Here is a 27,238-nt window from a genome sequence, read left to right as displayed (position 1 = left end):
AAACAAAGTAGTGCCCCAACAGCGGGGATTAGTTTCTGCAAACGAATGGAAGAATAGAAACAGACGTTGGCTAGACGTCCGACACGTGGGAGCCGCAGCACTGAGGTCCGACAGGGACTAGAAAGGAGGGGCGAGATGCAGGACTGTGCCAGGCGGAGGAACACCTTCGGGACTCGCGACTGTAAAATCATGTGATCCCGGCGAGGGGCGGAGCGTCACGTGGCAAGTGCAAGAAGTAGGGCCGGGCAGGGAGGGCAGCGGGCGGCCGGGCGCCTGTCCACGTCAGTGCCCGGGCACAGCCTGGCTTGTCTCCAGTTCCGTGCCTTTTGGGGCTTCCGGATTTCTCCTGCTTTCCTCCTCTTGCATCTTGCTGCTCTCAGGCGCTCCGACCCCTGTCCACGGCTCTCGGTGCAGCCCACGCAGTGTGTGTGGTCACTGGAGCTTTCCCACCAAAGCCTCAGTTGTGGACGCTCAGGGCGCCATCTCCAGCTTTCCTCCCTGCCCTGGGTGCCACAGTCTCCTGTTGGCGCCTCAGAAACAGGGTGGATGTGCTCAGAGCGTCCCCCTCCAATCCCACGCGTCAATACCCAGAACCCCAGAGAAGGAGCTAGGACAGTTTTGGTTTCAAAGTTATAATGATGGTTTAAAAGAGAGGAAAGGAAAACAAAAAGAGAAAGTTGGTTACAGGTCTGAGGGAATCTAAGGAGAGAAAAATAGAAGGAAAGGAAGGGAAGGGTTAAGTTTGGGGAGATCCAGTGGCCGGAATCCCAGTCTCCCACCCACAGCCCAGCCCTTGTGGCGGGAGTGAAGAATTAGATCAGTTTTGTACAAGAGTTTTTAAAAAATCAGATCACAACAAAGCTGACTTGGCTTGTCTCAGAGCCTCCCGGGCCACGGTGTGTCCTTGTCTCACTCTGGCCAGTTTCTCCTCTCCACCAGACGCAGGGTTGGTGCTGCCGGGCCTCAGTCTGTCCCAGTCTGGGGTTTCCATGGAGTGTGAACACCAGCTGAGTGAGGCTGCTCCCAACTCGGGCCTGTGCGTCCATCCTCACTCCAAGCAGAGCATGGGACTCCCAGGGCGGCGAGGGGCGGGAAGGGCAGGCCCTGCCCAGGCAGTCCTCACCTCGGCTCGCCCTTCCTTTCCCCCCCACCCCAAGGCAGGTGGAGGGGGAGCAGCTGTCACCAGAGCCTATGTTGATGAAGGTTTCGGCTCAACACGGAACGGACATCGGCGGTGAACCTGGGAGGACGACAACATGCGTGTGGGCACAGCAAGTACCTTCCTCGGAGCTGACACGAGGTGGCCTCACTGCAGGGGGAGGGGGACAGAAAGGACCAACACTAGGGCTGGCTCATGGAGTAGCAAATGAAGCTGCTGCCTGTGACACTGGCTGCCAGTTCGAACCCCAGCTGCTCCCATCCAGTTTCCTGCTAATGTGCCCAAATGAAAGACCTGGGAAAGGATCCTGCATTCAAACTGGCATAGCCCTGGCTGTTATGACCACTTAGGAAGTGAGCCAGGGAATGAAAGACTTCTGTTTCTTCCTCTCTCTGTGTAACTCTGCTTTTTTAATAAATAAATAAATAAATGTATGTATGTATACATAGGTATATATATCTTTTTTTAAAATTACTACTATTTTCATAAGAGGAAAAGGTTCAACGTGCCCAAAACCCAGCAACTAAAAGTGACAAGTGTGGGAGTGCCAAGGCCTGGCTCCAAACACCAAGTCTGTGAGGAAATAAGCCACACCCTCTGCCCTCATTCTGTCCGTACCTGAGGGCATCCAGCATCGGGAGCAGGTTGAGAAGGGCTGTGTCGCTGGGGTCACTGAACCAGGACTTGATGGGGATGGCATTGTCTAGGGTGGGCAAGAAGGCAGGTGGGGAAATGCAGAGAGGTCAGCAGAGACCCAGGCTTGGCTCCCTCACCTTGGAAGGGCAAGGAAGTCATCAATGACAAACACCCTAACCCATCCCCAAGTCAGCCACCTAAATAAAAGCTCCCTGATCCTCCAAAAGGAAACTGTAAGAGCCAGATGTCAGCACAGAGTGCAAAGGGTCTAGTCAGACCTGCCATTGTGTCTCACTTGAAATAATGATGGGAGACATGGGGGGTCAGAGAGGGACACATGGGAAGGGGGAGGGGGCTCTCACTGCAGATGGACAATACCTTGTATTTAGCCCCAGGGTAGACCTCAAGAGTATTCAAGGACCAAGGTCAGAATTGCCAGCCTCACCACCCCACCCCATACCTGGATGGCTCCGGTAAGCCCCTGGGGAGTTATCCAGGATCACAATGCTGGACAGGTCACTGTGGACCACAGAGAGGTCTTTGATGTAGCTGCCCAACTCCAAAGTGCAGTGCTGGAAGGCAGGGGATTATGTTGCATGCCTCCCCCGTACCCCTTCCAGGACTTGCTCCTGGAACCCACCTTCCTCCCCAGGTTCACTCAGCCCTTACCTGTCTGTAGTATCTCCTCTTGAGGATGCTTCTGCTGTTGTCCAGCTTATCCGCCACAGCAGAGCCATAAATCTCCATGCTTGCTGTAAACACCACCAGTTCGTACCACTGGCTCACCTGACACAGATTGAGAGAAAGCAAGAGGTTATGGGAGGTGACTGACTGCTTGAGGCATCTGGTCCTCTTGCACTAGGACACCATACAAGTCCTTCAGGCCTTCTAGCAGTGTCTACCAAGTGTCTCTGGCCACAAAAAATTATGACCACTCTCCAAGCCTCCAAGTTCATCATCTCTCTAGCCCCACCCTCATCCTGCTAATCCCCTAAATTAATTCTTCTTTAGCTCTGCAAACTTACCACTTCTAAGAAGAAATCCACATGAGGCCTCTTATGTACAAAAAACCGGACAGGATGTTTGTCTATGACCACCTGTGAAGTTGGGGGAAGGCGGCCAGGGAGAAGGGTGAGAAGCACAGCACAGGCCAGAAGCACACCCCAGCCCACGGTGTCCCTCCCTTCTTCAGGCTCACACTGGTGCCAGTGGAAGGGAACCAGGGGCCCTGGCTGGCACTGGGAGAGGGAGCCCAGGCGTGGGCCAAGCACCAGCCATAACCACAGAACCACTCCCAACCCCTACGCACCTTGAGGATGAAGTCTGGGGGAGTCCCAGGCCGCACAGTAGGCCTCAGGACCCCATCATGGTGGGAATGAATGAGTGTCTCATCCAGATCCAGCACCAGGATCTTCCTCTTCACCTGGGCTGAATCACAAGGGCACGGGATAAGGCCGACTGAGCTGCGGCCCCAAGTGGGACGCCCACCTCCCTGGTGGCCAGCTGGCACACTCACCTAACCGATTCCGGGACACAGGAGATAAGGGGAGGATATCATAGCGAACAGTTTGGTACTGAATTACCTGGGAATAGCAAGAGAGGATGAGAACATTTGAGAAGGCTTCCACAGCAAGAAGACACCAGGTACTGTGCAGGTGACTGGGGAGGACTTCACAGAATCCTGAGAACAACCCTAGTAACATTCCCTGTTTTTAGAATGAAGACACTAAGGTTTAGAGGGGATTACACACCTGACCTACAATAGCAGCTCCAGGAGCACAAGGCTTTCAGGTTGGCTGAGGCTGTGCCCCAGTGCCTGCAACACTGTAGCAAGGATGGTCAGTCAATACAGGGAGAATCAATGAAAGGGCTGGGCCAGGTCTGGATCCAGGCAGAGTCCAAGCCCAGAACCTGTCCTCTTAACCCTATCACCAGGCAATGCAACCAAGAAACACACATGCCCTCCATGCCTGGCCTTCACCCCAAGGGCTCCAGGTGGCAACTCCAATCAGCTCCTCCTGGGAACCGGAGCCTCCCACCCCTTAGTGGACAGGACAGTAGGAGTCCAGAGTCAAGAGGCCCTTGGATCCCTCAAGGGGAGCAGAGGATGAAGGAATCCAGAGGCCAGCAGGTCAGCTAAGTTCTTTGGCTGGGGGCCACCAGGCCTATTTTAACCAGCCACCTGTCCACTTTTGTCGCTACTAGCCAAGTCACAAGCTGTTGGGAACCTCAGCACTCGTCACAGCCTCCTATCCCAGTACGAGGACATGGCCAAGACAACGGGGAAGGCCCACCTGCCCAGCCAAGTGGAGAGGGCCGGAGCACGGTGGGGCTGGTGAGGGAGAGGTCACCACCCCAGCCTTCCAGCACCGCCCTTCCGGAGGTTCCAGTTTCCCAAGCCTCAGGGAAGTCAAGGCAAAGCCAGCCAACTGCCCGCTCTGCTCTTTTAAGACACAAATGCTCCCGATCTGTGCTGGAGGCCTCACGCCACACTCTGTCCTTTTCTCCCTGGACCAAGAGGAAGGCCGTGCAGCTCGGGTGTCCCGCACTGCTATCTCGGGTTGCACAGGCTGAGCATGTAGGGAATGCTTCATGCATCTGCCAGCAAGGGAGTGGGGGAGGGAGCCATCCTAGAAGGGGAGGGAGGACAAAAGGCTGTGAGGTCAGAACTGCCCAGAAGAGCCTCACTTGGGGAGACAGCCGGGGCACTATCCCTATGGCCCACCTGGGAAACAGATGAGTTAGAGGGTGTGTGTGTGTGTGTGTGTGTGCTCAGAACAAAGTCCTAGAGGTTTGCTGGCAACACACAAAGGAAACTCTGAGGGCTGGCCCCACACAGGCCACAGCACCCCGCATGTTCTCAGCTCCCAGTTCTTGTCACTAGGGAAGAGTCCTGCCTACAACCCCAAGCTCCCAGATGGGCTCTAAATCAGTAAGTCCAGCAGGTACACTGGCAAAAGAACAAACTCAGAGAAAGGCCCACCCTCCCCAAACCAGTGACATCAACAGGCTCTTCCACCTGGGGCTGGGAGGGCAAGCCTCAACTGGGCTGCCCCAGCTGCCCTGACTGGGTCTATCTTCCTGTGCTATGCTGGGCTTCGACCAGCCGCACTCCTGGCCCCTGCCCCGCTCCAGCCAGCTGCACTTCTGGCCCCTGCCCCCTCAGCTCCCTCCAGGGACTGCCCAGTTCTCGGTAGCACATAAGGGCACATCCATGAGCCGGGTGGTAGCAAGAGCTGTGACCTTGGAAAGAAGCTACAGGCGAGGGAATGCAGGGATTCCTGGCCACATGCACTCGGCCCCCACTCCCTCTCCCTCGCCCATCCCTTTTAATGCTAAGGTCTCCTGGAGGAAAAAAAAAAAAAAAAAAAACTAACTCTTGTTCAAGACTTAAAACTAACCAGCCTCACCCAGCTGCACGGAGTCCAAAACTAGAATGCGTTCCTTTCCCCTAAAGAAGCCCATCACAGTAGCAACAATAATAACGATAAAGTCTTTTTTAGTTCCAGGGTCTCAATCAACATAGCTACACACCGTGAAGTTTTTTCTGGGAGCCTTCTGGGAGGAGTTCCCTTAATGAACACAGGAGCTTCTTCATCACCCCCATGGCTTGTTTTCCAAGTTCCCATCCCTGTAGGTCAACCTATGTCCTCCCACCATGGACACCTAGGTTCCAATGCAGGGTCTTCATATGCCCACATCAACATGTCTTCGCAAACAGGTGTTCCCCACCTCTGGGTGTCTTCAGCAACAACTCCACCCTTTTCAAAGAGCGCCCCACCCACCACTCTAGCCCCCCAAGAGTTGCTGTAACCAGTCCTTCTTAGGGCCATCAAAGCCCACCCGCACCGCACTTCCAGATCTCAAAACCAAAGCCTCCCCTCCGCTCCACTCCACACCCCACTCGGCGCGTCCTCCTTCCCCGCGAAGGACCCCTTGCTAGGCCCTGACCGAAGCCCGATACTTCCCGAAAGCCTGTGAGCTCGGCAGACAGAGGTTCCCCCATCCCCAGCTCCCGTCCCACCCCAGGCTCACCGTGCGGATCTGCCTCCGCAAAAGGTAAATGAAGAAGCTCCACAGCTTGGCGGCGAAGGCCACGAACGTGCGCAGCCCCAGCAGACACTGCGTCCGCATCATCCCGATGACCCCGGCACCGCCGGCCCCGGGGCCCCCGCGGCCCAGCTCCGCCAGCCCCCCGGGGGCAGCCCCCCGCCGCCGGGAGGGGGGAACGGGGGCCCCGAGTGGCAGGAAAGGCTACGGAGAAGGGGCACGGGGCGGACGGCTCAGAAAGCCACCCCCGGAGAGGGGAAAGCCCGGCGGAACCGGGAGCTGGGGGACAGGCGTGGGCAGCCCGCGGGGGCCCACATGGGCGGGGAGTGGCACCGACGACTTCGGGGAGATTGCAGGTCGAGACAGGTCAGGATTAAGACGGGGTCCTCCGAGACCGGGAGGGAAGGGGATGGAGAATTGGGGGAGGGGGCTGAGGGAGGGGGCTGGGGAAAGGGAGGGAGGGAGGAGGGGGAGGGGAAGGGGGAGAAAGAGGAGGGTGGCCCGCCGCGCAGGCGCGCTAGGGGGCTGCCCGAGAGAAAGGGGCGGGAGGGGGCAGCGGCGCGCGAAGGGCCGCGGCGGCGGAGGACGGGCTGGCTGGGCGGAAGAGCCGGCACGGAGGGGGAGGGGGAGCCGGAGGGCGCGGGGCGCTGGGCCGGAGTGGCCTCCCCCTCCCCGAGGTCGGGGGTCGTTTAGCCCCTGCGGAGCGGGGCTGCAGCCTCTGCAGCTGGATTTCCCACTCTGACAGGCGCCATTTTACCGCCCAGAGGGCTCCCTCCTTCTGTCTTCCCCCCTCTTCTTCCTCTCTGACACTACTTCCGGTGGTGACGTGTATTGGCTTCACCCGGACTAAAGTTCCCCCTAGTACGTCCGCGGGGGGTAGGGAAAAGAAAACCCGAAGGGTCCTCCCAACAAGGCTGCGCGACCGCGCACGCGCACAGGCTGGCTGCTGGGCAGGGCCTGAGACGGAGGCGGTCCCGCCCTGAACGAGCGGGCGTGGCGTGGTGACGTCACTGGCCCTAGGGCTGGGACCGTAAAGGGGGCGCGTGCGTCCTCCTCCCCTTCTCCTGACAACTGCCCCAACGGCTTTTAACTAGTCCCAGTCGCGGTGCAAATGCAGGGCGGGGACGTCATCCCTACGCCGGTGCGCCGCGCTCAGGAGGTGCTCCTCCCTTCTGCTGCCAAACTTTGCCGGTTCGCTATGGTAGGAGGGCACAGGAGTGCCCCGAGGGGGCGGGGCAGCACGCCGTGACGCCATCAGAGGGCGCCGGACGCTGGCGGAGTCGGAGATGTTGGACTCGCTGCTGGACCATCGTGGCCTCGTACTGCTTCGGGGTGAGACCTGGACAGCGGACAGGGGTTCCTGGGCCTGGCTCGTGGCGGCATTCGCTAAAAAGGGATCATGGGTCATAGACGAGGGTGGAAGTGGCGACGGGTTCTGAGGACGAGAATCTTGTTCCTCACTCTGTCCATCCTCGCTCTTCCCAGACTCCGTGGAGTGGGAGGGACGCAGTCTCTTGAAGGCGCTGGTCAGGAAAGCTGCGCTTTCGTGAGTATCCCCCCGCGACCTGCTGAGGCAGCCCCCGGGCCCCAGCACTCTGTGACATGACCTCTCTCCTTCCGGCCCCAGTGGGGAACAGGTGCACGTTCTGGGCTTGGAAGTGAGTAAGGAGGAATTTTGCGAAGGTTTGGACCCCGAGGTCAACAGCCGGTAAGTACAGGTGGGAAGAACTTGGATTCTGTGTGAACCTCCAAGCAGGAAGGTAGAGGGAGCAGACAGTGCGAGCAACAAACCGCAGTGTTGATGATTCGGGAAGTCCAAGGAGGGAATGTAGGAGGTCAGTGAGGAAAGATCGTCAGAGGTCGCGGTGCAGGTCGATGCTGGAGGCTGCACCTGCGGGTTAGCCAAAGCTCTCTGCTATTTGCGTTACTCAGAATCTGATGGAGCCTCATCCAGACCTGGACTCCGGGCTGGCCTCAACGCTCACCACAGGACCACAGGCTATTGAAGAACTTGTCCCAGAGCGGGAGGCAACAGCATGTGCAAAATAAGGGGGCTAGAGAAAGAGGTGTCTGCTTGTGAAAGAACTTAGGAAGCGCAACAAGGGAGTTAGCTGCCATCCTGAAGGCCATGGGGAATCCTTTGAAAGTGCAGAATAAAGAGCAGCAACAGCCTGCCTGCCAAAGACACCACTGTTTGGGGAGTGAACCAGTGAATGGAAATAACTCTCACCTGGTCTCTCCCTCTCTGTAACTCTGACTTTCCACGTAAAAATCAATAAGCCTTTAAGAATGTTTAAAGGAAATAAATCCAACCATAGAGATACAAAATCCAACCATAGAGCAACAAAATTCACCTGCTCCCATTCTAGTGAATCTGGGGATAGTGCAAGGAACTGACAGGCCCAGCACAAGCCGGTGGCTTTGGCGAGTCTGGAACCAGTGGAAAAGGACCTTAGTGGGTGCAAGTGCCAGGGTGTACTGACCAGTAGAAAGTAACTGAAAGTGCCCAAACAAGAAAGACCCTGATTGATGAAGAAACATCTGTAGAATAAAGCTTTTCCTCTTTCTTAGTCTGGGCAACTCAGTAGATTGTGTTCATTGGTGTTTTGAATTTTAAGATCCTTTTGTGTGGGTGTGTGTATGTAAGATAGATTTACAAAAAAAAAAAAAAATCATCCGTCTGCTGTTCACTCCCTAAATAGCCGCAATGGCCAGAACTGGGCCAGGCTGCAGCCAGGGGCCAGGAGCCAGGAGCTGCTCTTTGGTCTCCCCTGTGGGTGCAGGAGCTCATAGATCTGGGCCTTTCTCCACTGCTTTTGCTGGCCAGGAGCAAGGAGCTGAACGCAGAGTGGTGCAGCTGGGATATGAACTGGTGCCCAAATGGGATGTCGGTACCTAAAATGGAGGGTTAGCCAGTTGAGCTTTGCACCAGCCCCTGGGAACAGGTTCTGTGCCCTGAAGTTCTCCCAGGATTTCCAGCCCTGGAGCGTCTCCTTTTTCTGAGCTGTTGTTTCTATCCGTCGCTACTGCCCCATGACTTTCAGTCTTGGACTGTGTTGAAGCTGTGCTACAGACAGGATCCAAGTCAGGTCTCCTCTGCTTTCTCCCGTCCTTGGTAGCGGTGATAGCTAACGTGTCTCAGGTAGGGAGTGTGGGTCCAACACCGTGCTAAATGCCAAGAAGTTGATCCCGCATCTCATGGGTGAAAAGAACTGGGCCTTGAAAGGGATGGGTCAGCTGACACTCAGGCAGGCTGATGTTCACATCTGTGCTCTCACTGTATTCCAGCTCAATAGTTACCTTCCAGTGACATTTGGGATATTTGGGGAAATTGAGGAAAAAAAGGCCAGAGGGTATGAAGTTGGAGATGGGTAGCAATGTTACCTTGTCACCTGCCCTCTCTCTGCAGGCTAATTTACCATGACCACTTCAGGGACCCTCTCAGCTGGTCAGACACTGGGGAGGCCCCCGCTGGGGGACCCCTGGGAGCTCTGAAAACCATGTACATGAGGCCCGAGCCCACACCTGTCACCATTGCTGTCGATTCTCTCAGCTGGCTGTTGCTTCATTTCGCCTGCAGCACACTCTGCCAAGTCCTGCACAGCCTGACATGTCAGAACCACTGCCCTGGTAAGACCCTCCCGACAGACTGTGCCTTTTCTGTTTGCATCCTAAGAACTTCGTCAGGGATCACCTGTCAGCCCCCTTCCATCTGCTAAACTTTTTTTTTTTTTCTGGTATTTGGCTGTTCCGTAATGCCATCTAACCAATCATTCTTGTTTTCTTCTCCAATCATTTCTTTTTTGTTTAACTTACTTAACTCAGTTACTTTTGTTTTTGATAAAACTCAAAGAGAGGGCCCGGCACCATGGCCTACAGGCTAAAGTCATCGCCCTAAACTCACTGGGATCCCATATGGGCACCGGTTCTAATCCTGGCAACTCCACTTCCCATCCAACACCCTGCTTGTGGCCTGGGAAAGCAGTCGAAGACAGCCCAAAGCCTTGGGACCCTGCACCCACGTGGGAGACCCGGAAGAAGTTCCTGGCTCCTGGCTCTGGATCAGCCGTTGTGCTCACTTAGGGAGTGAATCATCGGATGGAGGATCTTCTCTCTGTATATCCGACTTTGTAATAAAAATAAATAAATCTTAAAAAGGAAAAAAAAAAAAAAACCCTCAGGGAGAGATAAAGATCTTCCATCTGCTGGTTCATTTCCTAAATGCAGAAAAATAGCCAATCCAGTGCTAGACCGGGCTGAAGCCAGGTACCTACCTAGAGCTCAATCCGGGTTTCTCATGGGAGTGGCAGAGACCCAAGTACTTGAGCTGCAACCTGCTGCCTCCCACGGTGTGCATTGGCAGGACACGGGAGTTGGAAATGAAAACACCTGTCCCTCATGATTCTTGGTGTTTTGCTTTTTAGAGGTTTTATTGTTTTGTTTTTTGCAGTTTGTACACGGCACAATTGGCTAATCCTCCACCTCCAAACACCAGGATTCCATATAGGCACCAGTTTGGGTCCCAGCTGCTCCACTTCCCATCCAGTTCCCTGCTTGTGGCCTGTGAAAGCAGTAGAGGACGGCCCAAAGCCTTGGGACCCTGCACCCACGTGGGAGACCCAGAAGAGCTCCTGGCTCCTGGCTTTGAATTGACGCAGCTCCAGCTGTTGAAACTACTTAGGGAGTGAGCCAGAGGTTGAAAGAGCTTTCAGTTTCATTTTCTCTGTAAATCTACCTTTCTAGTAAAATATAATCTTTAAAATGTTTTAAAAGAAATGAACAATAATTTATTTGGAAAGCAAAGTGGCAGAGGTTTTCCATCTACTAGTTTACTCCTCCAATGGACACAGACCAAATCCAGCCAGGCCAAAGCTCCATCTTGCTCTCCCAGGTGGCAAGGGCTCAAAATATTAGGCCACCTGCTGCTATTTTGCAGGCACATTAGCATAGAATTGGATCAGAAGTAGAGCATCTGGATCCCAGACTGGCACGCTAGGGTCCTGATATCATAAGCAGGGCCTAAGCCACTGTACAACACACCAACCTGCCCCCACATTATTTCTCTGTTGTCCGTTCATCCATCCATTCAACAAGCAAGATAACTCCATACAATGTCAGGTACAATCCTAGCTAATGGAGAAATAAAGTCGTATAAAGGGCATAGAGAAGTTAAGAGAAAGTTACCAGATAGTCTGGTAAAGGGTATAGCGTTAGGATGAACCACGTGAAATTGTCATTTCTGCCGGTCAGTATAAGTAATTTCATGCCGACCTACAAAAGGATTCAGACATTGTGCTAGAATGTTGAGTGCGGGGGTGCATTTGTGGTGCAGTGCGTTAAGACCCGGCTTGGAAGGCCTGCGACCCTGATCAGAGGGCTTCCAGCCCAGCTCCCTGCTGATGTACCTGGAAAGCAGCAGGTGACAAATTCAAGTATTTTATTCCCTCGCACGCCCATGGAGAACCTTGATGGAGTTCCTAGCTCCTGGCATTTCCTGGTCATTGTGGTCATTTGGAGAGAGGGAGGGGGTATTCTGTCTGGTGTGTGTACATGCTCTGCCTTTCAAGTAAAAATCTTCCTCCCAAAAAAGTTCTTGGTGTATTACCTGACATTCTGTAGATAACCTCCAAGAGGGGAGGGAGAAAGGGACTCTATGGCACCAGCGAGATCTTGGCAAGTTCCACAAACTGCAAGCAGTTCACTGTGTAAGAGGTACAGCTAGGGGGTTAGTGGGTGCCAGGGGCTGGGGGCCCCCCAGGCCCTACTGAAGGATAGGAATCAGAGTGGTGCTGAGATCAGATTGGCCCTGAGCTAAGTAAGTACTAAATGGTAAAGTGAGGCTGGTAGAGCTTGGCAGGGTGGTAGACATGGCCAAGGTCAAACAGGACTGGGTCACAGCTGTGGGGGAATGTGGGCCTCTCCTTTTTTATTTTGGGGCTTCTGCCCAGCATGGTTTCCTCTGCCATTCATGACCTCCATTCCTCTTCCCTCTCTAGGGTACCGCTCCCCAGCAGAGCATGTGCGTGTCCTGGGCCTACTGCATGAAGAACTTCATGGCCCAGGCCCCGTGGGAGCGCTGAGCAATCTTGCCCAGACTGAAGTGACCCTGGGTGGCACACTGGGCCAGGCCTCAGCTCACATCCTCTATCGAAGGCCTCGACAGCGCCCAACTCAGCAGGTCAGAAGAAGTGACAGGGAGGTCTGGAGGTGGAAGCCAGGGGGACGACAGGATGGAAAAAGTGAAAAGACAGCTGACATGGAGTGTCTGCCTGTGTTGGCTAGCAATTTAAGTCACCTATCCAAGATGATAAGGAGTAAGTGGCCAAGCCAGGATTTGAACTCAGAATTGCCTGATGCAGGGCTGACATCTGATTCAGCATTTGAGGTGCCATTGGGGACATGCATGTCCAGTGCGGGAGTGCCCAGTGAGTCCCGCCTCTGCTTCTGGGCCAGCTTCTTGCCAGTGTGCACCCTGGGGAGCAGGAAATGATGACTCAGGTGCTGGGGTTGGATCCCAGTCACCCATAAAGTTGAATTCCAGGCTCCTGACTTCAGCCTGGCCAAGCCCCAACTGTTCCCGGAATTTGGGAGTGAACCAACAAAAACTCACACTCTACCTTTTAAATGAAAGTAAAAATCCATTAGGAAAAAAATGCCAGACTCAGAGCTCGTGGGCTTAACTAGTAAGATACTGTCTTCCAGGAAATGGAACAAGGTTTATAAACAGACCCAGGCAGTTACCTGGCAGGGTGGTGGGGAGGAGCAGCTGCAGGTAAAGGACTTCAGGGAGGGGTTAGAAATGCAGGGCAAGGGCTGAGAGGAGCCAGTTGCTGAGGTGTTTTGTGGCTGAGGCCAGAAGGAAGAAAACCATAACTCTCCCCTCTTTTGCTCAGACCCAGTGGTTCTCCATCCTCCCGGACTTCAGCCTGGCTCTCCAAGAGCGACCCCCACTGGAGCCCCAGCCCCACCCGGTTCCTCACACGTCCCCGGTATCTGAGACTGCCAGGGCCAGAATGTGGGGGCATGGGCAGGGTTGAGGGAAGAGGAACACTGCACAGGTTGGGGGTGGGGTCCAGGAGGCCAGGGATGGGGCAAGTGGCAGCATATTTTGTACCTATCTACAGGTGGACCACACAACTCATCTAACCTTTAACCTTCGCCTGTCCAAGAAAGAGAAAGAAGCCAAAGATAGCCTGACCCTGCCTTTCCAGTTCAGCTCTGAAAAGTAAGGTTTGGGTACAGGGGCCTGGATCCCCAAGTAGATTGTGTCTGGGCCCCACAGCGATGCAGTGATGCCAGGTTACTGGTTAACCTTTCTGACTTTTACAGGGGCTGAAGTCCACCTGCAGAGACAGGTGTGGGGAGTGGTTCTCTACCCACCCATAGTTCCCACCAGGGCAGAGGGCCTTCCCGGCTCTTCTCTCTATGATTGCCTTAGAGCAATTTGGGCTGGGGCCCCGAGGCAGCCAGGACCCTGAGGAGGTGGCCTCATCTCTAGGCGACAGTGCTGGAGGACAGGAAGCTATAGTCTGGTGGGTGTGGCAAGGGCTGGTGAACAAGGGCTACGCACGTGGCTGCTGTTCTGTGCCCAGTGTGGGGGTGGATGGGTGAAGCAAGACCACAGAGGAATCCTTGCCCTGGAGCGGCTCAGCGTGTCAGGTGTTCTGGGGAGAGCAGTCCTGGAGTGTCTGTCCTAATGCCAAGAGGTGCGTCAGCACTCGGCATGGAAGGCAGAGAAAGGGACTTGGACCTAGAATGGCCGCACGCGTGAGTCACAGTGCCCCGGGACGAGATTTCTTGGTTCCACCCATTACCCATTCTCACCAGCGCCAAATTCTTCCCTCTTCAGACAGCAGGCTCTGCTGAGGCCCAGGCAAGGCCAGGCGACCAGCCACATCTTCTATGAGCCAGATGCTTATGATGACCTGGACCAGGAAGACCCGGATGATGACCTAGATGTTTGACCAGACTGCAGTTGGAGTTGGGGGAAAGACTTTGAGCCCAGAACCTCATCGTGTTGTTTACACAGTTCATCCCTGCCCCACCTGTGTTCCCTGTGTGCCCTGTGTGCAGCAGTGGCACTGCCGCGTGAGCTGGGCAGTCTCATCAGGACAGACAGTGGACGGATGAGGGCAAGAAGAAGGTGGGAGGACAGAACCTGCCTGATACCTAATAAAGGCTTTTTTTTTTTTTTTAATTATTTCTTTTAAATTAAAACTCTGGTAGCTTTTTAAACAGGACTGACAGGGAGAAGCCAAGACTCATAGTCACTAGTTATTGGTGTCAGGGCCCCAAATAAAAACAGAAATGGAATAGGGAAGAACTGCTGTGCCTGGGCCAAGCTCTGAGTGTTTTACAGTGAAGAAGGCATGCTCTTGGTTCCAGGCTCCCTATAAGATCACCAGCAACAAAGCAGAGACCCTCAAAGTGGGAAACGGCCACCTTCCCAAAACTTTTTTTTTTATTACTGTACAAAACACATATTCCCCCACCATCCCACCCCCAAGAGAACTGTACATGGTGTGCAGGGATGAACTGAGCAGGAGGCCTTGTCCCGCACCTGCTCCCAGGCTGAGCCCTATCCCAGGCCCATAGAAGCCTCTGGGTACACCCAGAGCCTGCCAGGCCGGGCCCAGGGGCCCCAGCTCACACGTACTCCTTGGCAGAGTTGGTCTTGGGGTAGGAGCGGGGTGTGCGGTATGAGGCTTTCTCACTCCCAGGGCAGGAACAGGAGAGCAGCGCTCCTCCCAGGAGCACCAGAGCTGACCCTGCCCAGCCAATGAAGATGGCAGAGCCAAACTCATACCTGTGGAAAGAAGGGAGGAGAGGGTTCGAACAGCAGCCTGACCCTGCCCTCCTTGCTAGCCCAGGATCCCAGCTCTGATCCCTAGGTGGGGTTCCCAGACTTACTTTGCATTCATGGGGATCAAGGAGTTGTAAAAGTCTGTGACAATCTGATGACCATACCAGGAGCAAGCAATCAAGGCGGCCAGACCTGGAGAGAATGGGAATTCAGATAAGGTGTATGCTTTATGGGTGCACTTGCCCAGTGCTGCTCAGGGGTGGAGCCCACCTTAGACCTGTGGCTCACCTGCCACAATGAAAATGATGCCTCCAGACATGGCTATGCGTGCCTTCTTCACTTTGTCGTCTCCCCCACAGCGCGTGCACTTCATGCCCATGGTCGCCACGAACATGGCCATGAAGCCCAGTACCAGAGACACCACCATGAGGGCGCGAGTGGCCTGCAGGGCAGCTGTGAGAAGGCAGGGAGGCCATCAGTGCTGCCCAGGTCAGCATCAGCCTCTGTGTCCCGGGCCGCACCCAGGAACCCCTGGACCCTTGTCTGCAAGGCGCTGGGTTCTGCCCGCGGCCTGGGGGCCTCCCGCCGAAAGTAACGGCCAGCCCCGGGCCCACAGGTTCCCGCCCCCTCCTGGAGCCGCGGCCTTCCTGCTCCTGCCCCGCCCTCTGCTCGGAACCCGCCCGGGGCGCAAGGGTTTCGATGAAACCGCCCCGCCGAGGGGGAAGGGCGCAGCATGGGCAGCCTGTGGGGCTTTCGAGGAGCCCCTCACCCGGTGCAGGTCAAACATCTCGAAAGCGCCCCGACTCCGGGTCTGCTAATCCAGGCCACAGGCGTGTGGCTCTAGCTAATCGGGTGATAAGATTAGAGGCCGCAGAAAGCAGCCCACACATGACCACACACGCTCCGTGGCCCTCGGCCAGGGTCCCTTTGTGTCCCCTTTTGGCGGGAGATGACGAGGCCTAGACTGACAAGGAAGTGGAGACCCTCACCCCTGCCTAGAGGAGGCTCGGCTAGGGGTGGAAAGAGGCGCGTAGGTGGCCGGGGCGCACAGGCCCACGTGCGCCCACCAGAAACCCCAGTTCGCACCCGCCCAGCCCCGCGGTCCCGGCCTGGCCACTTCCGTTTCCTCCTGGAACCCAGGTTGCCGGGGACCTCACCCTGCCGCCCGGGCCCGAGGGTGAGACCGCCCCGTCGGACCCCAGCGGCCTTACCGGACAGGGCGAGCACGGAGTCGTAGGATTTGCAGCTCATCAGGCCGGTGCTCTGCGTGACGCACTCCATCCACAGCCCCTTGTACATGGCCTGAGCCGTAATGATGTTGTCGCCTGCGTACGAGCTCATCTGCCATTGTGGGATGGCGGTGCTGGCCAGCAGGCCTACCCAACCCAGGAGGGCCATGGCAAAGCCCAGCAACTGCAGGCCCGAGTTGGCCATTTCCGCCTTCTAGACAAGACGGGGAGCCCCGAGAAGGAAATGGAACTTGGGGTGGGGGCAGCCCCACAGAAAAAGCGAGTTGAGTAAAGTTTTTTAGTCTCCGAAAGAGACAAAGGCGAACCGGCTAGGTGCAGATCTTATCTTCTGGTCCCCCGAGCAAGTCTAGACCGACCCCTCCCCGGGGTCTCAGCCGACGGAGCGGGCGATGCCTGGAGGAGCGGCTCCACACAAAAGCGATCCCCAAGGCCGGGTTGGTCCCCCCGGCGCTCTGGACGACACGACCCAAACGAAAGGTGCGGGGGCCGTCTGGGCGCGGCCCTGAGTGCCTGGCAAGCCCAGAATAAGATCCTGAGCTATTGGCCTGAAGCCGCAGTGCACGGAAGAGCCGGCGAGCCGGCAGGTGCGGACGGACAGGTGCGGCGCACCTGAGTATTTGTAGGACGTCGGGGGCGCGCCCTCGCGGGGCAACGGGAGCGCGGGAGGAGGAGGGGGCGGGACCGGAGGGGCGGCCGAGGGTGACCTGACGTCACCGAAGGGACACTCACCTGCACCGGAAGTCCTGGCCCCCACCCCTCCCTGCCCAGGTAAAGAGGAAGAAACCTGAGCACTAGGGTCACGCCCAGTCACTCGTCCGGTTTTGGCCTGGAGGGGGTTGGGGGCGGAGACGTCTTAGGAGTTGCTAGCTGCGAGCTATCCCTCAGGACTGACTTTCCCCAAAGACCCCAGGATGTCCCTGTCTCTCTTCGCAGCAGGTGCACCTGGATCACTGCAGAGCCGCAGGCGCTGGGCCGGCCTCCGGGATGCTCTTTCGTAGTCAGTTTCTATCTCCTGTGCATTTGGTCCGGCTTTAACTTTCGCCTCCACCCTCTGTGTCTGTCCTTTTTCTTTTGCCTCCTGCCCTCACCGATGGCTCTAACCCAGACTGTGAGAACCCCGCCTTTCGGCAGCTTTCCAGGACTTTCGTCTCTGAGACACCTGCCAACCACCCATCCCCACACTACCCCCACTGCCTTCACTCCCCCATCTCATCTCGGCTGGTCCTGCAACAAATGCGGGGCTTCTGGGCTCGGCTTCTTCCTCCTTCCCACCCCCACCTCACCCCACCCTACCCGGTGCAGTCCCCATCGTGACAGAATCCGGCCCCTTCGCAGCCCCACCCCCTTCCAGCCTCGAGGCTCCCTGGAGAGCCGGGAAAGCACCAAGGTTGGGAGCTAGCAGAGGGTGGGGAGCAGGGGTAGGCCTGGGTCAGAGTCTCAGCCGCACCCATCATTCCCTTCCCCTGGAGTCGTTTCAAGCTGATTCTCCACCTTCCCCATCCGACCACACCACACACATCATCAGGCTGGCCTCTGGTGTACATTCCCCCCCCCCCCCCCCGGCCCCCGTCCCCGTCCCACTCTGGACACTAGCTTCACCGACTCCTGGGGGCTGTGATTCCGCCCTCTGCCTCCCAGCTCTCCTTCACGGTCCCTCCACTCTTCCAAGCACCCCTCTCCCTGCCCTTTCAGCCCATCTCATACCTTGCCTCCGGTGCCTTGAGCCCAGCCTCCCCTACCCCTCTTACCCACTTCCACCCCAATGCCCCTCTCTTCCTTCATTTCTGACCCTAGCCATTCTGGCTCAAACATGTCTTGGTAAATTCATTTCTCCAGTGCCTTTATTAAAGGGTCCTTTGTGTTCTCCAATTAACCTACCTCTGTATTAAAATGCAAACTCTTGAGGACTCTATGTGATTCATTTTTATTGTGCTATTTGAATTGTGAATGTGTGTGTTTCTTTAAGGGGACTTCCAGCTCTAAAACCCTGTGTTTCTGTAACTGAAGTGTCCCCAACTCCTCTCCAAGTTCCCTGCCGGCTCCATGGGCCCCAATGCTGTCACGTCTTTCTAGGACTCCATGACAGTCTTCAAGCCAACCCCTGTGCCCACTCCTGTCCTGCTGAGTCCTATCATCTCGGGGGCTCTTTATTTGTTTAAAGAATTTATTTAGCTTTATTGAAAAGGAAGATTTACAGAGAGAAGGAGAGACGGAGAGAAAGATCTCTGTCTTCCTGCTGGTTCACTCCTCAAATGACCGCAGCAGCTGGATCTGAGTCGATCTGAAGCGAGGAGCCAGACGCAGGGTCTCAAAGCTTTGGGCCATACTCTGCTACTTTCCCAGGCCATAAGCAGGGTGTTGGATGGGAAATGGAGCAGCCAGGAAATGAACTGGCACCTGTATGGGATCCTGGTGCTTGTAAGGGATTAGCTAATTGAGGCATCACACTGAACTGAGGGATCTTTATTTGTAAACTTAGATCATGTCTAAACTTTTCTATGGCATTCTTGGGCCCCTACAAGTGGATGGCATTCTGGGGTTCCCTGCCACCGTTCCTTGGGCCCCCACTGGCAGTCTCCACACTGTAAATGCATCACCTGTTTGCTGCCCACCAAGATGCCTCTGCCTGGGTACTCATCTGTCCCTCCCACCGCCCCTTCTTGGCCCCAGCTAATAACTCACACTTCAGCTCTCAGCTCAGATACCGTGTCTGCTGTGCAGTCAGCCTGACCGAATCAGAAAGACTGGTCAGGTCAATGCTCTCAGGACTACCTGCCCGTTTTCTGTTTTCTGTCTTTTTTGATTTTAAGAGACAACAGGTGAAAGTGGCCAAAGCCAGGAGCCAGGAACTCAATTCTGGGAGGAGCAAGAACCCAAGTACTTTTTGCATTTTTTTAATAAGATTTAGTGTTGGGGCCACTGAGGTGGAACAAAAGGCTAGTCCTCTGCCCTATGGTGTTGTTATCACAAACGGGCTCTAGTTCCTGTCACGGCTGCACTACTTCACATCCAGCTCCATGCTCATGTGCTTAGGAAAGCAGCAGAAGATGGCTCACATCCTTGAGACCCTGTACCCTCATGGGAGACCCAGAAGAAACTCCTGGCTTCTGGCTCCAGATCAGCTCAGCTCCAGCCACTGTGACCATTTGGGGAGGGAACCAATAGATAGAAGATCTTTTTCTCTGAATCTTCTTCTCTCTCTATGAACCTGACTTTCAATAAAAATAAGTCTTTACAGCCCAAAGATTTGGGATCCTGCACCCACATGGGAGAACTGGAGAAAGCTTCTAGCTTTGAATTGGCCCAGTTCCAGCTGTTGCAGCTGCTTTTAAAAAAGAAGAAGAAGAAGTCTTTAGGGGCCTGGCATGTTGGCCTACCGACTAAAGTCCTCGCCTTGAATGCACCAGAGTCCCATATGGGCGCCGGTTCTAATCCTGGCGACTCCACTTCCCATCCAGCTCCCTGCCTGTGGCCTGGGAAAGCAGTCGAGGACAGCCCAAAACCTTGGGATCCTGCACCCGTGTGGGAGACCTGGAGGAAAGTTCCTGGCTCCTAGCTTCGGATCGGCACAGCACCAGCCATTGCGGTCACTTGGGAAGTGAATCATCGGACGGAAGATCTTTCTCTCTGTCTCTCCTCCTCTCTGTATATCTGACTTTGCAATAAAAATAAATAAAATTTTTAAAAATCTTTTTAAAAAGCAAAAAATTGCATATTTTGTGGTTGGTATAATAGCTTAATTGGTTAAACCTTAGCTTGCAAGTGCTAGGATCACATGCAGATAGATAGATGGATAGGCTTAGGGTTTTGAGCAAGTTTAGCATTTTTATTAGTTGTGTCCCAGCTGCTCCACTTCCCATCCAGCTCCTTGCTTATGACCTGGGAAAGCAGTAAGCAATGTCAAAAGCTATGGCATCCTTTACCCATGTGGAGACCCAGAGGAGGTTCCTGGCTTCAGATCAACAGCTCTGTCCATTGCAGCCATTTGGGTAGTAACCTAGTAGCCATTTTTCCAATAAAAACAATGTACATCTTTTTAAAAAAAGAAACATGTATTTGTAAAAATTCTATTTAAAAATCACAGTTACAGAGAGAGATATACCATCTACTGGTTCACACCACAAATGACTACAATGTCTGGGGCTGGGCTAGACTGAAGCCAGGAGCCATAAGCTTCTTCCAGGTCTCCCAAGTGATTGCAGGGGGTCCAAGCAGTTGGACCAAGCTCCACTGCTTTCCCAGGTCCATTAGCAAAGTGGTTCATTCTAGAGCGAAGATTTGAGATACACACTTGGAAGAGCAGTGAAAGGGTCTTTCTTTAAAAGGCAGAGTGACAGAAAAAGATGGCAAGACAGAGATCTTCCACCCGCTGCTTCCCATTCCCCACCGCAAATGGTGACTACAGTCAGAACTGGGCCAGAGGAAAGCCAGCGGCTCCATGCAGATCTCCTGCGTGAGTAACAGAGGTCCAAACGCTTGGATCATCACTACAGTGCTTAGCACATTAGCAGAGAGGCAGATCAGGAGCAGAGCTGCTAGGACATGAACCAACACTCCAGTTTGGGACACTAGTGTATTAAGCAGTGGCTTAACCCACTGCATCCTAAAGCAGCCCAAACTAGTTCATTTTATGAGGCTAGAAGAATCTTGTCTCTAAAATCAGTTCAGGATAATACCAGAAAAGTCTTGTAAGCCTACTTCATCTATGAATAGAGATGCAAAAATTCTTAAAATATTACTTAGCCAAATGTCAAAGTGTATTTAAGGAGTACTACATCACAAACAAGAGCAGTTTATGCCAGCAATGCAAGTGTTTCAGGATTACAAAATCCATCTGTAATTCGCCACACAAATAGACTAAAGAAAAAATGATCTGACCACCTCAATCACTCATTCTGTTAAATATTTATTTAACTTGAAAGTCAGAGTTAGAGACAGAGAAAGAGAGAGACCTCCTCCAACTGCTGATTCAATCTCTAAAAATGCCCACTACAGCCAGAGCTAAGCTGATCCAAAGCCAGGAGCCAGGAGCTTCTTCCAGGTCTCTCACATGGGTATAGGTGAGCAATGGCTCAGTCCAACCTCTGCTGTTTTCCCAGGCACATTAGCAGGAGCTAGATGGGAAGTGGAACAACAGGGACTGGAACCAGCACCCGAATGGGATACTGGCCCTTAGCCTATGCAGCCACCATGCAGGCCCCACAATCACTCATTTTACACAGCATTTGATAAGGTTCAATACCTGCTTATGATAAGACCTCTTAGCAAACAAAGATTAGAAATTAGAAATTTGCTTAATGGAGAAACATTAGGTTTGTCTCTTTATGATAGTGAGAAGGACAAAGATAGCTACTGTTACACCCTTGTTTGACAAGGTCCTGGAGGACTGTAAATTAATGGGGTGAGTGTTCAGCCTAATAGTTCAGATGCCAGTGAAGGGGCCAGGATTGTGACTCAGTGGATCAAGCTGGCATTTGGGATGTCCACATCCTGTATCAGATAGGGTTCCAGTCCCAGGGGCTCCATTTCCTGGTCCTTGCCAGTTTGCCTAGGAAGGAGTGGGTGACAGCTCCAGCAGATGGCTCCCTGATACTCAGGTGGGAGGCCTGACTGGAGTGCCAGGTTCCTACCTCCTGGCCCCTGACCCTGACTGTTGCAATGATTTGGAGTGTGAGCCACAAGAAAGAAGATACTCTCTCTTTCTCTGTGTCACTCTGTCTTTCAAAGCAATCAGTCCTTTAAAAAGAGAGAGAGAGAGAGAGAGAGAGAGACATCAGGCAGAACACCTGAATTCCGCACTCAGAGTCCCTGGCTGCAGCTCCTAATGCAGTGGTGATGGCTTGGGCAGTTGGGTTCCTATTCCCCCAGTGAGAGACCTGACACTTCGAGCTGTATCAGCCCAGCCCAGCTCCACACTAACAGGCAAGTGAGAACAAACCAGCCAGATGGCAGCTCTGCTTCTGTTTCTCTCTTTGTCTCTTAAATAAATAAATCACGCTTAAAGAACATTTTTTAAAATATTTTTTTAACATTTATTTTTATTTTTATTACAAAGTCAGATATACAGAGAGGAGGAAAGACAGAGAAGAAGATCTCCATCCGATGATTCACTTCCCAAGTGACCACAATGACCAGTGCTGCGCTGATCCGAAGCCAGGAGCCAGGAACTTTCCTCCAGGTCTCCCACACAGGTGCAGGATCCCAAGGCTTTGGGCTGTCCTCGACTGCTTTCCCAGGCCACAAGCAGGGAGGGAGCTGGATGGGAAGTGGAGTCGCCAGGATTAGAACCGGCGCCCATATGGGACCCTGGCATGTTCAAGGCGAGGACTTTAGTCGGTAGGCCAATGTGCCAGGACCTAAAATATTTTTTTATTTTATTTTAAGAAATGGAGTTACAGAAAGAAAGAGAGACACACAGAGAGACAGGGCTGGTTTGTTCTCCAAAAAGCCGCAATAGCTAGAGCCGGGCCACTCCAAAGCCAGGTTGTAGGGACCCAAGCACTCAGGCCTTCAGGCACTGTTTTCCTGGGCATGTTACCAGGGAGCTGGATCAGAAGTGGAACCTCCCTCAAATGGGTGCCCAGGCAGGATTCTGGTGCTACCAGCAGAGGCTTAGCCTGATATGCCATGACATTGGCCCCATAAGCTTCTTTTTTAAATTGCAAAGTCAGATTTACATAAAAAGAGACAGAGCAAAAGATTTTCTGCTTGCTTGTTCACTCCCCAAATGGCCACAATGGTGAGAGCTAAGCCATTCTGAAGCCAGGAGCCTAGAGTTCTTTCACATCTCCTATGCCGCTGCAGGATCCCAAGGCTTTGGGCTGTCCTTGACTATTTTCTCAAGCCACAAGCAAGGAGCTGGATGGAGAAAGGAGCAGTTGGGATATAAACCAGCACCTGTATGGGCTCCTAGAGGTTGCAAGGTGTGGATTTAGCCATGAGGCTACCACACTAAGTCCCCCATAAATGCTTTTTAAGAAGAAAGAAGGGTAGTTACACACCATCTCACCACCTTTGGTCAACTACAGGCTATATATATGTGCCTCTGATACCATAAAACTATAATAAAACAAATTCCTATTATAGGGTTACTGGCACTGTGGTAGAGCAGATGAAACCACCACTGAGATGCCCATATCCCATAGCAGAGCACAGTGCCAGTTGAAGTCCTGGCTACTTGCCTTCCGATCCAGCTCCTTGCTAATGCTCCTGAGAGGCAGCAGAGGATGGTCCAAGTACTCCGAGTTTTCATCCATTGATTCACTCCCACAAATGGCCCAAACACCCAGAGCTGGGCCAAGCCAATGCCAGGGGTCAGGAGCTCCATCTGGCTCTCCAAAGTGGGGACAGGAGTTCCAAACACTACAGCCATCTTCTACTTCTCTGCCTGGGCACATCAGCAGGAAGCTGAATCGCAAGAGGAGCAGTTGGCATTCAAATAGCACCCATATGGGATCTGGGTGTCACAGGTGGAGGCTTAACGCAGGTACCCCTCCTTTTATTTTCTTCTCAGTTTGGTCAATCAATGAGAAAAAAAATTCCAAGAGCAGACAAAGATGATAAGCAGGAAATGTACAGAACTGCCGAGTCAACGTGCTGAGAAGTCTTTGCAGGGCTATCCCAAACCCTAAGGAACCAGAAAAACCTTTTCCTCACTGTCCTCACAGATAAAAAATCTGCATCACTCTCACTGTTTTGATTAAATCTCACATGTGACAATTTTATAATGATGGTAAACAATTATTATAAATAAGAACCATCAAGATCATTATATATTCAGCCCATGGTGACTAACATGTAAAAGACTGTTTGTCTCGGGGTAAGTGATGGATGGCATGGGGGCTGGGGCTGTGGTATACAAAGGTACTCCACCACCTGCAGTGCAGCATCTCATATGAATGCTGGTTTGAGTCCCATTAGCAACTCCACTTCCGATCCAACTCCTTGCTAATGGGACTGGGAAAGCAGCGGAGTGCTTGGGCCGCTGCATCTATGTGGGAGACCAGGAGGAAGCTGGTGCTCTGGCTTTGGCTTTGGCCTGGGCAGCCCTGGCTGTGGCAGCCAGTTGGAGAGTGAACAAGCAGATGTAGGATGACCTCTCTCTCTCTCCCTCTAACTCTGCCTTCCAAATAAATAAAACATATTTTAAGAAAAAAAAAAAAGTTGGCAGTAGAGAATTAAATGAGGTTACTTTGGGCCTGGCACAGTAGCTAGCAGCTAAAGTCCACACCTTGCTTGTGTTGGGATCTTATATGGGTGCTGTTCTAATCCTGGAGGCCCTGCTTCCCATCCAGCTCCCTGCCTGTGGCCTGGGAAAGCAGCTGAGGACAGCCCAAAGCCTTGGGACCCTGCACCCGTGGTGGGAGACCTGGAGGAAGCTCCTGGCTCCTAGCTTCAGAGCAACATAGCTCCTGTCATTGTGGCTGCTGGAGGAGTGAATCATTGGAAGGAAGATCTTCCTCTCTGTCTCTCCTCCCCTCTGTTATGTCTGAGTTTCCAATAAAAATACAAAATAAGATCCTTTTTAAAAAGAGCATGGAAAAGGCATTTTATGAAAACACACAGGGTTTCAATTTTTCTTTACATAATGTTTTTCCATAAACCTGTTTTCCTCCCTTGAAAGGAAAGCTTTACCTGTGCCAAGTAGAGGGACAGTGGGGAGGCAGAATCCCTGGCTAGCCAGTTGCCAGGGCTTTTAGAGTGCGTGTTGGCCGCACATCCAGGATGTAGGAGGAGGGTACTTCCTGCTGAAACAACCTCCACCTTCACATCTATGGTTTTCCGGCTCTGATTGGGTCTCCTTCCCTGAGTCTTTCCTTTACTGGTGGTCTGGCCCTTCTAATACAATGTTGCAAAAGCAGAAGCGGTGCCATTGGGCACATTTTCCTGGTACCCTCTTCCTGTCCAGCTGCTTCCCGGTCCTTCTGCCATCAGTGGCAGTCAGGCACCTGCTGTCGCCCAGCCTGAGCTCCCAGCTCCTCCCTGAGCCCTGACAGCTGTGACCCACCCAACCATGACAAACCCCTGTGGATTCTGTCCACCAGCTCCCTCTCCCCCGGAGTTGCAAGCTGTCTCAGTGGCCTTCAAGTTACTGTTTCCCATTCCAGAGATAAAGCAGAATTTGTGAAGAAATATGTTTTAGTCCTATCTTTCTATCTATCTATCTATCTATCTATCTATCTATCTATCTATCTATCTATCTATCTATCTTTTATTGGAAAGGTAGATCAAACTCACAGAGAAGAGATAGAAAGATTTTCTATACACTGGTTCACTCCCCAAATGGCCGCCGCGTTGGCCAGAGCTGATTTGATCTGATTCAAAGCCCAGAGCCAGGAGCTCTTCCGGGTCTCCCATGCCGCTACAGGGTCCCAAGGCTTTGGGCCATCCTCGACTGCTTTCGTAGGCCACGGGCAGGGAGCTGGATGGGAAGTGGAGCAGCTGGGATACGAACCGGTGCCCTGATGGGATCCTGGCACATGCAAGGCGAGGATTTAAGCCATTGAGCCATGGCGCAGGGCCCAAAATAAACTAATCTCTTTCAAAAAGCACCAAATTGTACACCTTAAATACGTGCTGTTAGCCCCGGATTGAGCTGTTTAAAAGCGAAACGACAATGCTGATGCAATCCGATCTATTCTGAGTATTGCACGAATATCACAGTATTCATTCACCTTCATTGCAAACCCCAAGAGGCAGGTACTATTATTATCCTGGTTCTCAGTTTACAGAGAAGTCAAAAAGGCACAAAGCGCTTAGATAACTTTCTAAAGGGCTGAGTTAGAGTAGGGGGCGCTGCTGAGGATCGGGGGGAGGGGCGGCCGGGCCGGACAGCTGGGCGGAGACAGCCAAGCTGAAACGCAGGCTGACAGTTACACGAGGCCGAAGCACGCCCCGTGACTCAGCGGTTCTGCAACTGCAAGGGCTCTAAATATCGACACAGCCATGCCTTCCCAAGCGGTCCCCCCAGGGGCCATCGGGACCTGGAAGGGCTACCTGCTGCAGGTGGGAACTGCAGCTGGCGCCGATGTTCAGCCCTGGGATCGGAAGCCGTATACTCAGGAGGGTCGTGCCGTGGCCGCATGGACGACCCCGAGATCAAGGGTGCTGAGAGGGAGCATTGTGGTGCAGCATGTTAAACTGTCACTTGGGACCCCTGCACCGCAAGTTGGAGAGCTTTGGGTTCAGCTTTCTGAGATGTGCCAGGGAAGGCAGCTAATAGTGACCGAGATCTTGTCGTGTGGGAGACCCAGACGGAACTGCTGGCCCTGAGCTTGGCCTGGTTGCTTTCTCAGCCATTTGGGGAGTGAACCAGCCCATGGAATATATCTCTGTCTTTCCCTCTCTCTCTGTATGACTTTGCATCGCAAATAAATCTTTTTTCAAAAAATTGTGCTTAAGTGAGAGCAGAAGGGAATCAGTACCCACAAAATGACTCATATTTTGCAAAAATCACACATTTTAAAGTGAGCATCAACCACTGTTGCTCTTTAGTTTTTTGTTTGTTTTTTTTTTTTTCATACAGAAACAGGGACTGACAACTTCCATCCACTGGCTCACTCCCCAGAAACCTGTGATGGCCATGGCTGGGCTACGCTGAAGCCACCAGCTAGTAACTCTATCCTGGTCTCCTATGAACGTAGGGTTTGAACAATCACCACACTTTAGAAGGAATAAAAATGAGGAACAGGCATGGATATAATTTAAAAAGTAAGATATAAATCTGGAGGCTGGCACCATGGCATAGCACATATGCGTTGGTTCATGTCTCGGCAGCTCCACTTCCCATCCAGCTACCTTCCATTGCACCTGTGAAAGCTGCAGAGAATGGCCCAAAGTCGTGGGCCCCTGCACCCACATGAAAGACCCAGAAGTTGTTCCTGGCTCCTGGCTCTGAATCAGCTCAGCTCTGGCCATTTCGGAAGTGAACCAATAGATAAAGGATAGCTCTCTGTAAATCTGCCTTTCAAATATAATATTTTAAAAGATTTACTTATTTTTATTGGAAAGTCAAATGTACATAAAAGAGGAGAAACAGGAAGATCTTCCATCTGCTGATTCACTCCTCAAGTGGCCACTGCGGAAATGAGCCAATCTGAAGCCAGGAGCCAGGAACTTCTTCTAGGTCTCCCACGTGGGTGCAGGGTCCCAAGGCTTTGGGTCATCCTCAACTGCTTTCCCAGGCTCCAAGGAGGGAGCTGGATGGGAAGTGGGGTTTCCAGGATTAGAACTGGGATGTCAATGCTTGTAAGGTGATGATTTAGCCACTAGGCTACTGCACTGAGCCCTCAAATATAATTTTTTAGGTGAGATATAAATCAACTAAGGTAACATGTTACA

At 53.1% G+C, this 27,238-nt stretch overlaps 3 protein-coding genes across 5 annotated transcripts; 1 reads left to right on the top strand and 2 right to left on the bottom strand.

Annotated features, from left to right (window-relative positions):
* Positions 1-821: 821 nt before the first annotated feature.
* On the bottom strand, positions 822-6,304 carry CTDNEP1 (CTD nuclear envelope phosphatase 1). Its single transcript, XM_041001808.1, has 8 exons — positions 5,831-6,304; positions 3,312-3,378; positions 3,105-3,223; positions 2,821-2,892; positions 2,465-2,581; positions 2,256-2,367; positions 1,778-1,862; positions 822-1,240 (listed from the first exon to the last, which is right to left on the bottom strand). Exons 1-8 carry the CDS (start codon positions 5,930-5,932, stop codon positions 1,180-1,182), a joined length of 735 nt encoding a protein of 244 aa, XP_040857742.1. The 5' UTR covers positions 5,933-6,304; the 3' UTR covers positions 822-1,179.
* Positions 5,716-26,109, top strand: ELP5 (elongator acetyltransferase complex subunit 5). 3 transcript variants are annotated; one of them, XR_005885969.1, is made up of 9 exons: positions 6,428-7,177; positions 7,331-7,391; positions 7,473-7,553; positions 9,255-9,475; positions 11,842-12,023; positions 12,739-12,834; positions 12,970-13,070; positions 13,695-13,933; positions 26,096-26,109. XR_005885969.1 is itself a non-coding variant. In XM_041001807.1 (8 exons), the coding sequence occupies exons 4-8, from the start codon at positions 9,346-9,348 to the stop codon at positions 13,807-13,809; spliced, it is 624 nt and encodes a 207-aa protein (XP_040857741.1). In that variant the 5' UTR covers positions 5,716-5,854; positions 7,331-7,391; positions 7,473-7,553; positions 9,255-9,345; the 3' UTR covers positions 13,810-14,031. The 3 variants fall into 3 exon arrangements, 2 of the variants coding, with proteins under 2 accessions (XP_040857741.1, XP_040857740.1); XM_041001807.1 differs by lacking the exons at positions 6,428-7,177; positions 26,096-26,109 and adding an exon at positions 5,716-5,854 and having other exon boundaries at positions 13,695-14,031; XM_041001806.1 differs by lacking the exon at positions 26,096-26,109 and having other exon boundaries at positions 13,695-14,031.
* On the bottom strand, positions 14,353-16,538 carry CLDN7 (claudin 7). Its single transcript, XM_041001809.1, has 4 exons — positions 15,860-16,538; positions 14,937-15,101; positions 14,756-14,840; positions 14,353-14,651 (listed from the first exon to the last, which is right to left on the bottom strand). Exons 1-4 carry the CDS (start codon positions 16,080-16,082, stop codon positions 14,492-14,494), a joined length of 633 nt encoding a protein of 210 aa, XP_040857743.1. The 5' UTR covers positions 16,083-16,538; the 3' UTR covers positions 14,353-14,491.
* Positions 26,110-27,238: the final 1,129 nt, after the last annotated feature.

The sequence above is a fragment of the Ochotona curzoniae genome, unplaced genomic scaffold (assembly GCF_017591425.1).
Source record: "Ochotona curzoniae isolate NIBS_2020 unplaced genomic scaffold, NIBS_Ocur_1.0 scaffold_2453, whole genome shotgun sequence".
Taxonomy (NCBI): domain Eukaryota; kingdom Metazoa; phylum Chordata; class Mammalia; order Lagomorpha; family Ochotonidae; genus Ochotona; species Ochotona curzoniae.
The sequence above is the reverse complement of the archived record's forward strand: the minus strand, read 5'-3'. Positions and strand labels throughout refer to the sequence as shown.

What these genes read in the sequence shown, in the direction of transcription:
- CLDN7 (XM_041001809.1), bottom strand. Translation starts at nt 16,082, where the DNA reads ATGGCCAACTCGGGCCTGCAGTTGCTGGGCTTTGCCATGGCCCTCCTG. An exon ending in CTCCGTGCTCGCCCTGTCCG is followed by an intron (nt 15,102 to 15,859) that starts GTAAGGCCGCTG and finishes GCCTTCTCACAG; the next exon opens with CTGCCCTGCAGGCCACTCGC. An exon ending in CATCATTTTCATTGTGGCAG is followed by an intron (nt 14,841 to 14,936) that starts GTGAGCCACAGG and finishes CATTCTCTCCAG; the next exon opens with GTCTGGCCGCCTTGATTGCT.
- ELP5 (XM_041001806.1), top strand. Translation starts at nt 7,132, where the DNA reads ATGTTGGACTCGCTGCTGGACCATCGTGGCCTCGTACTGCTTCGGG. An exon ending in GACAGCGCCCAACTCAGCAG is followed by an intron (nt 12,024 to 12,738) that starts GTCAGAAGAAGT and finishes TCTTTTGCTCAG; the next exon opens with ACCCAGTGGTTCTCCATCCT. An exon ending in TTCCAGTTCAGCTCTGAAAA is followed by an intron (nt 13,071 to 13,694) that starts GTAAGGTTTGGG and finishes TTCCCTCTTCAG; the next exon opens with ACAGCAGGCTCTGCTGAGGC.
- CTDNEP1 (XM_041001808.1), bottom strand. Translation starts at nt 5,932, where the DNA reads ATGATGCGGACGCAGTGTCTGCTGGGGCTGCGCACGTTCGTGGCCTTC. An exon ending in TGCGGAGGCAGATCCGCACG is followed by an intron (nt 3,379 to 5,830) that starts GTGAGCCTGGGG and finishes TGCTATTCCCAG; the next exon opens with GTAATTCAGTACCAAACTGT. An exon ending in TGGATTTCTTCTTAGAAGTG is followed by an intron (nt 2,582 to 2,820) that starts GTAAGTTTGCAG and finishes AATCTGTGTCAG; the next exon opens with GTGAGCCAGTGGTACGAACT.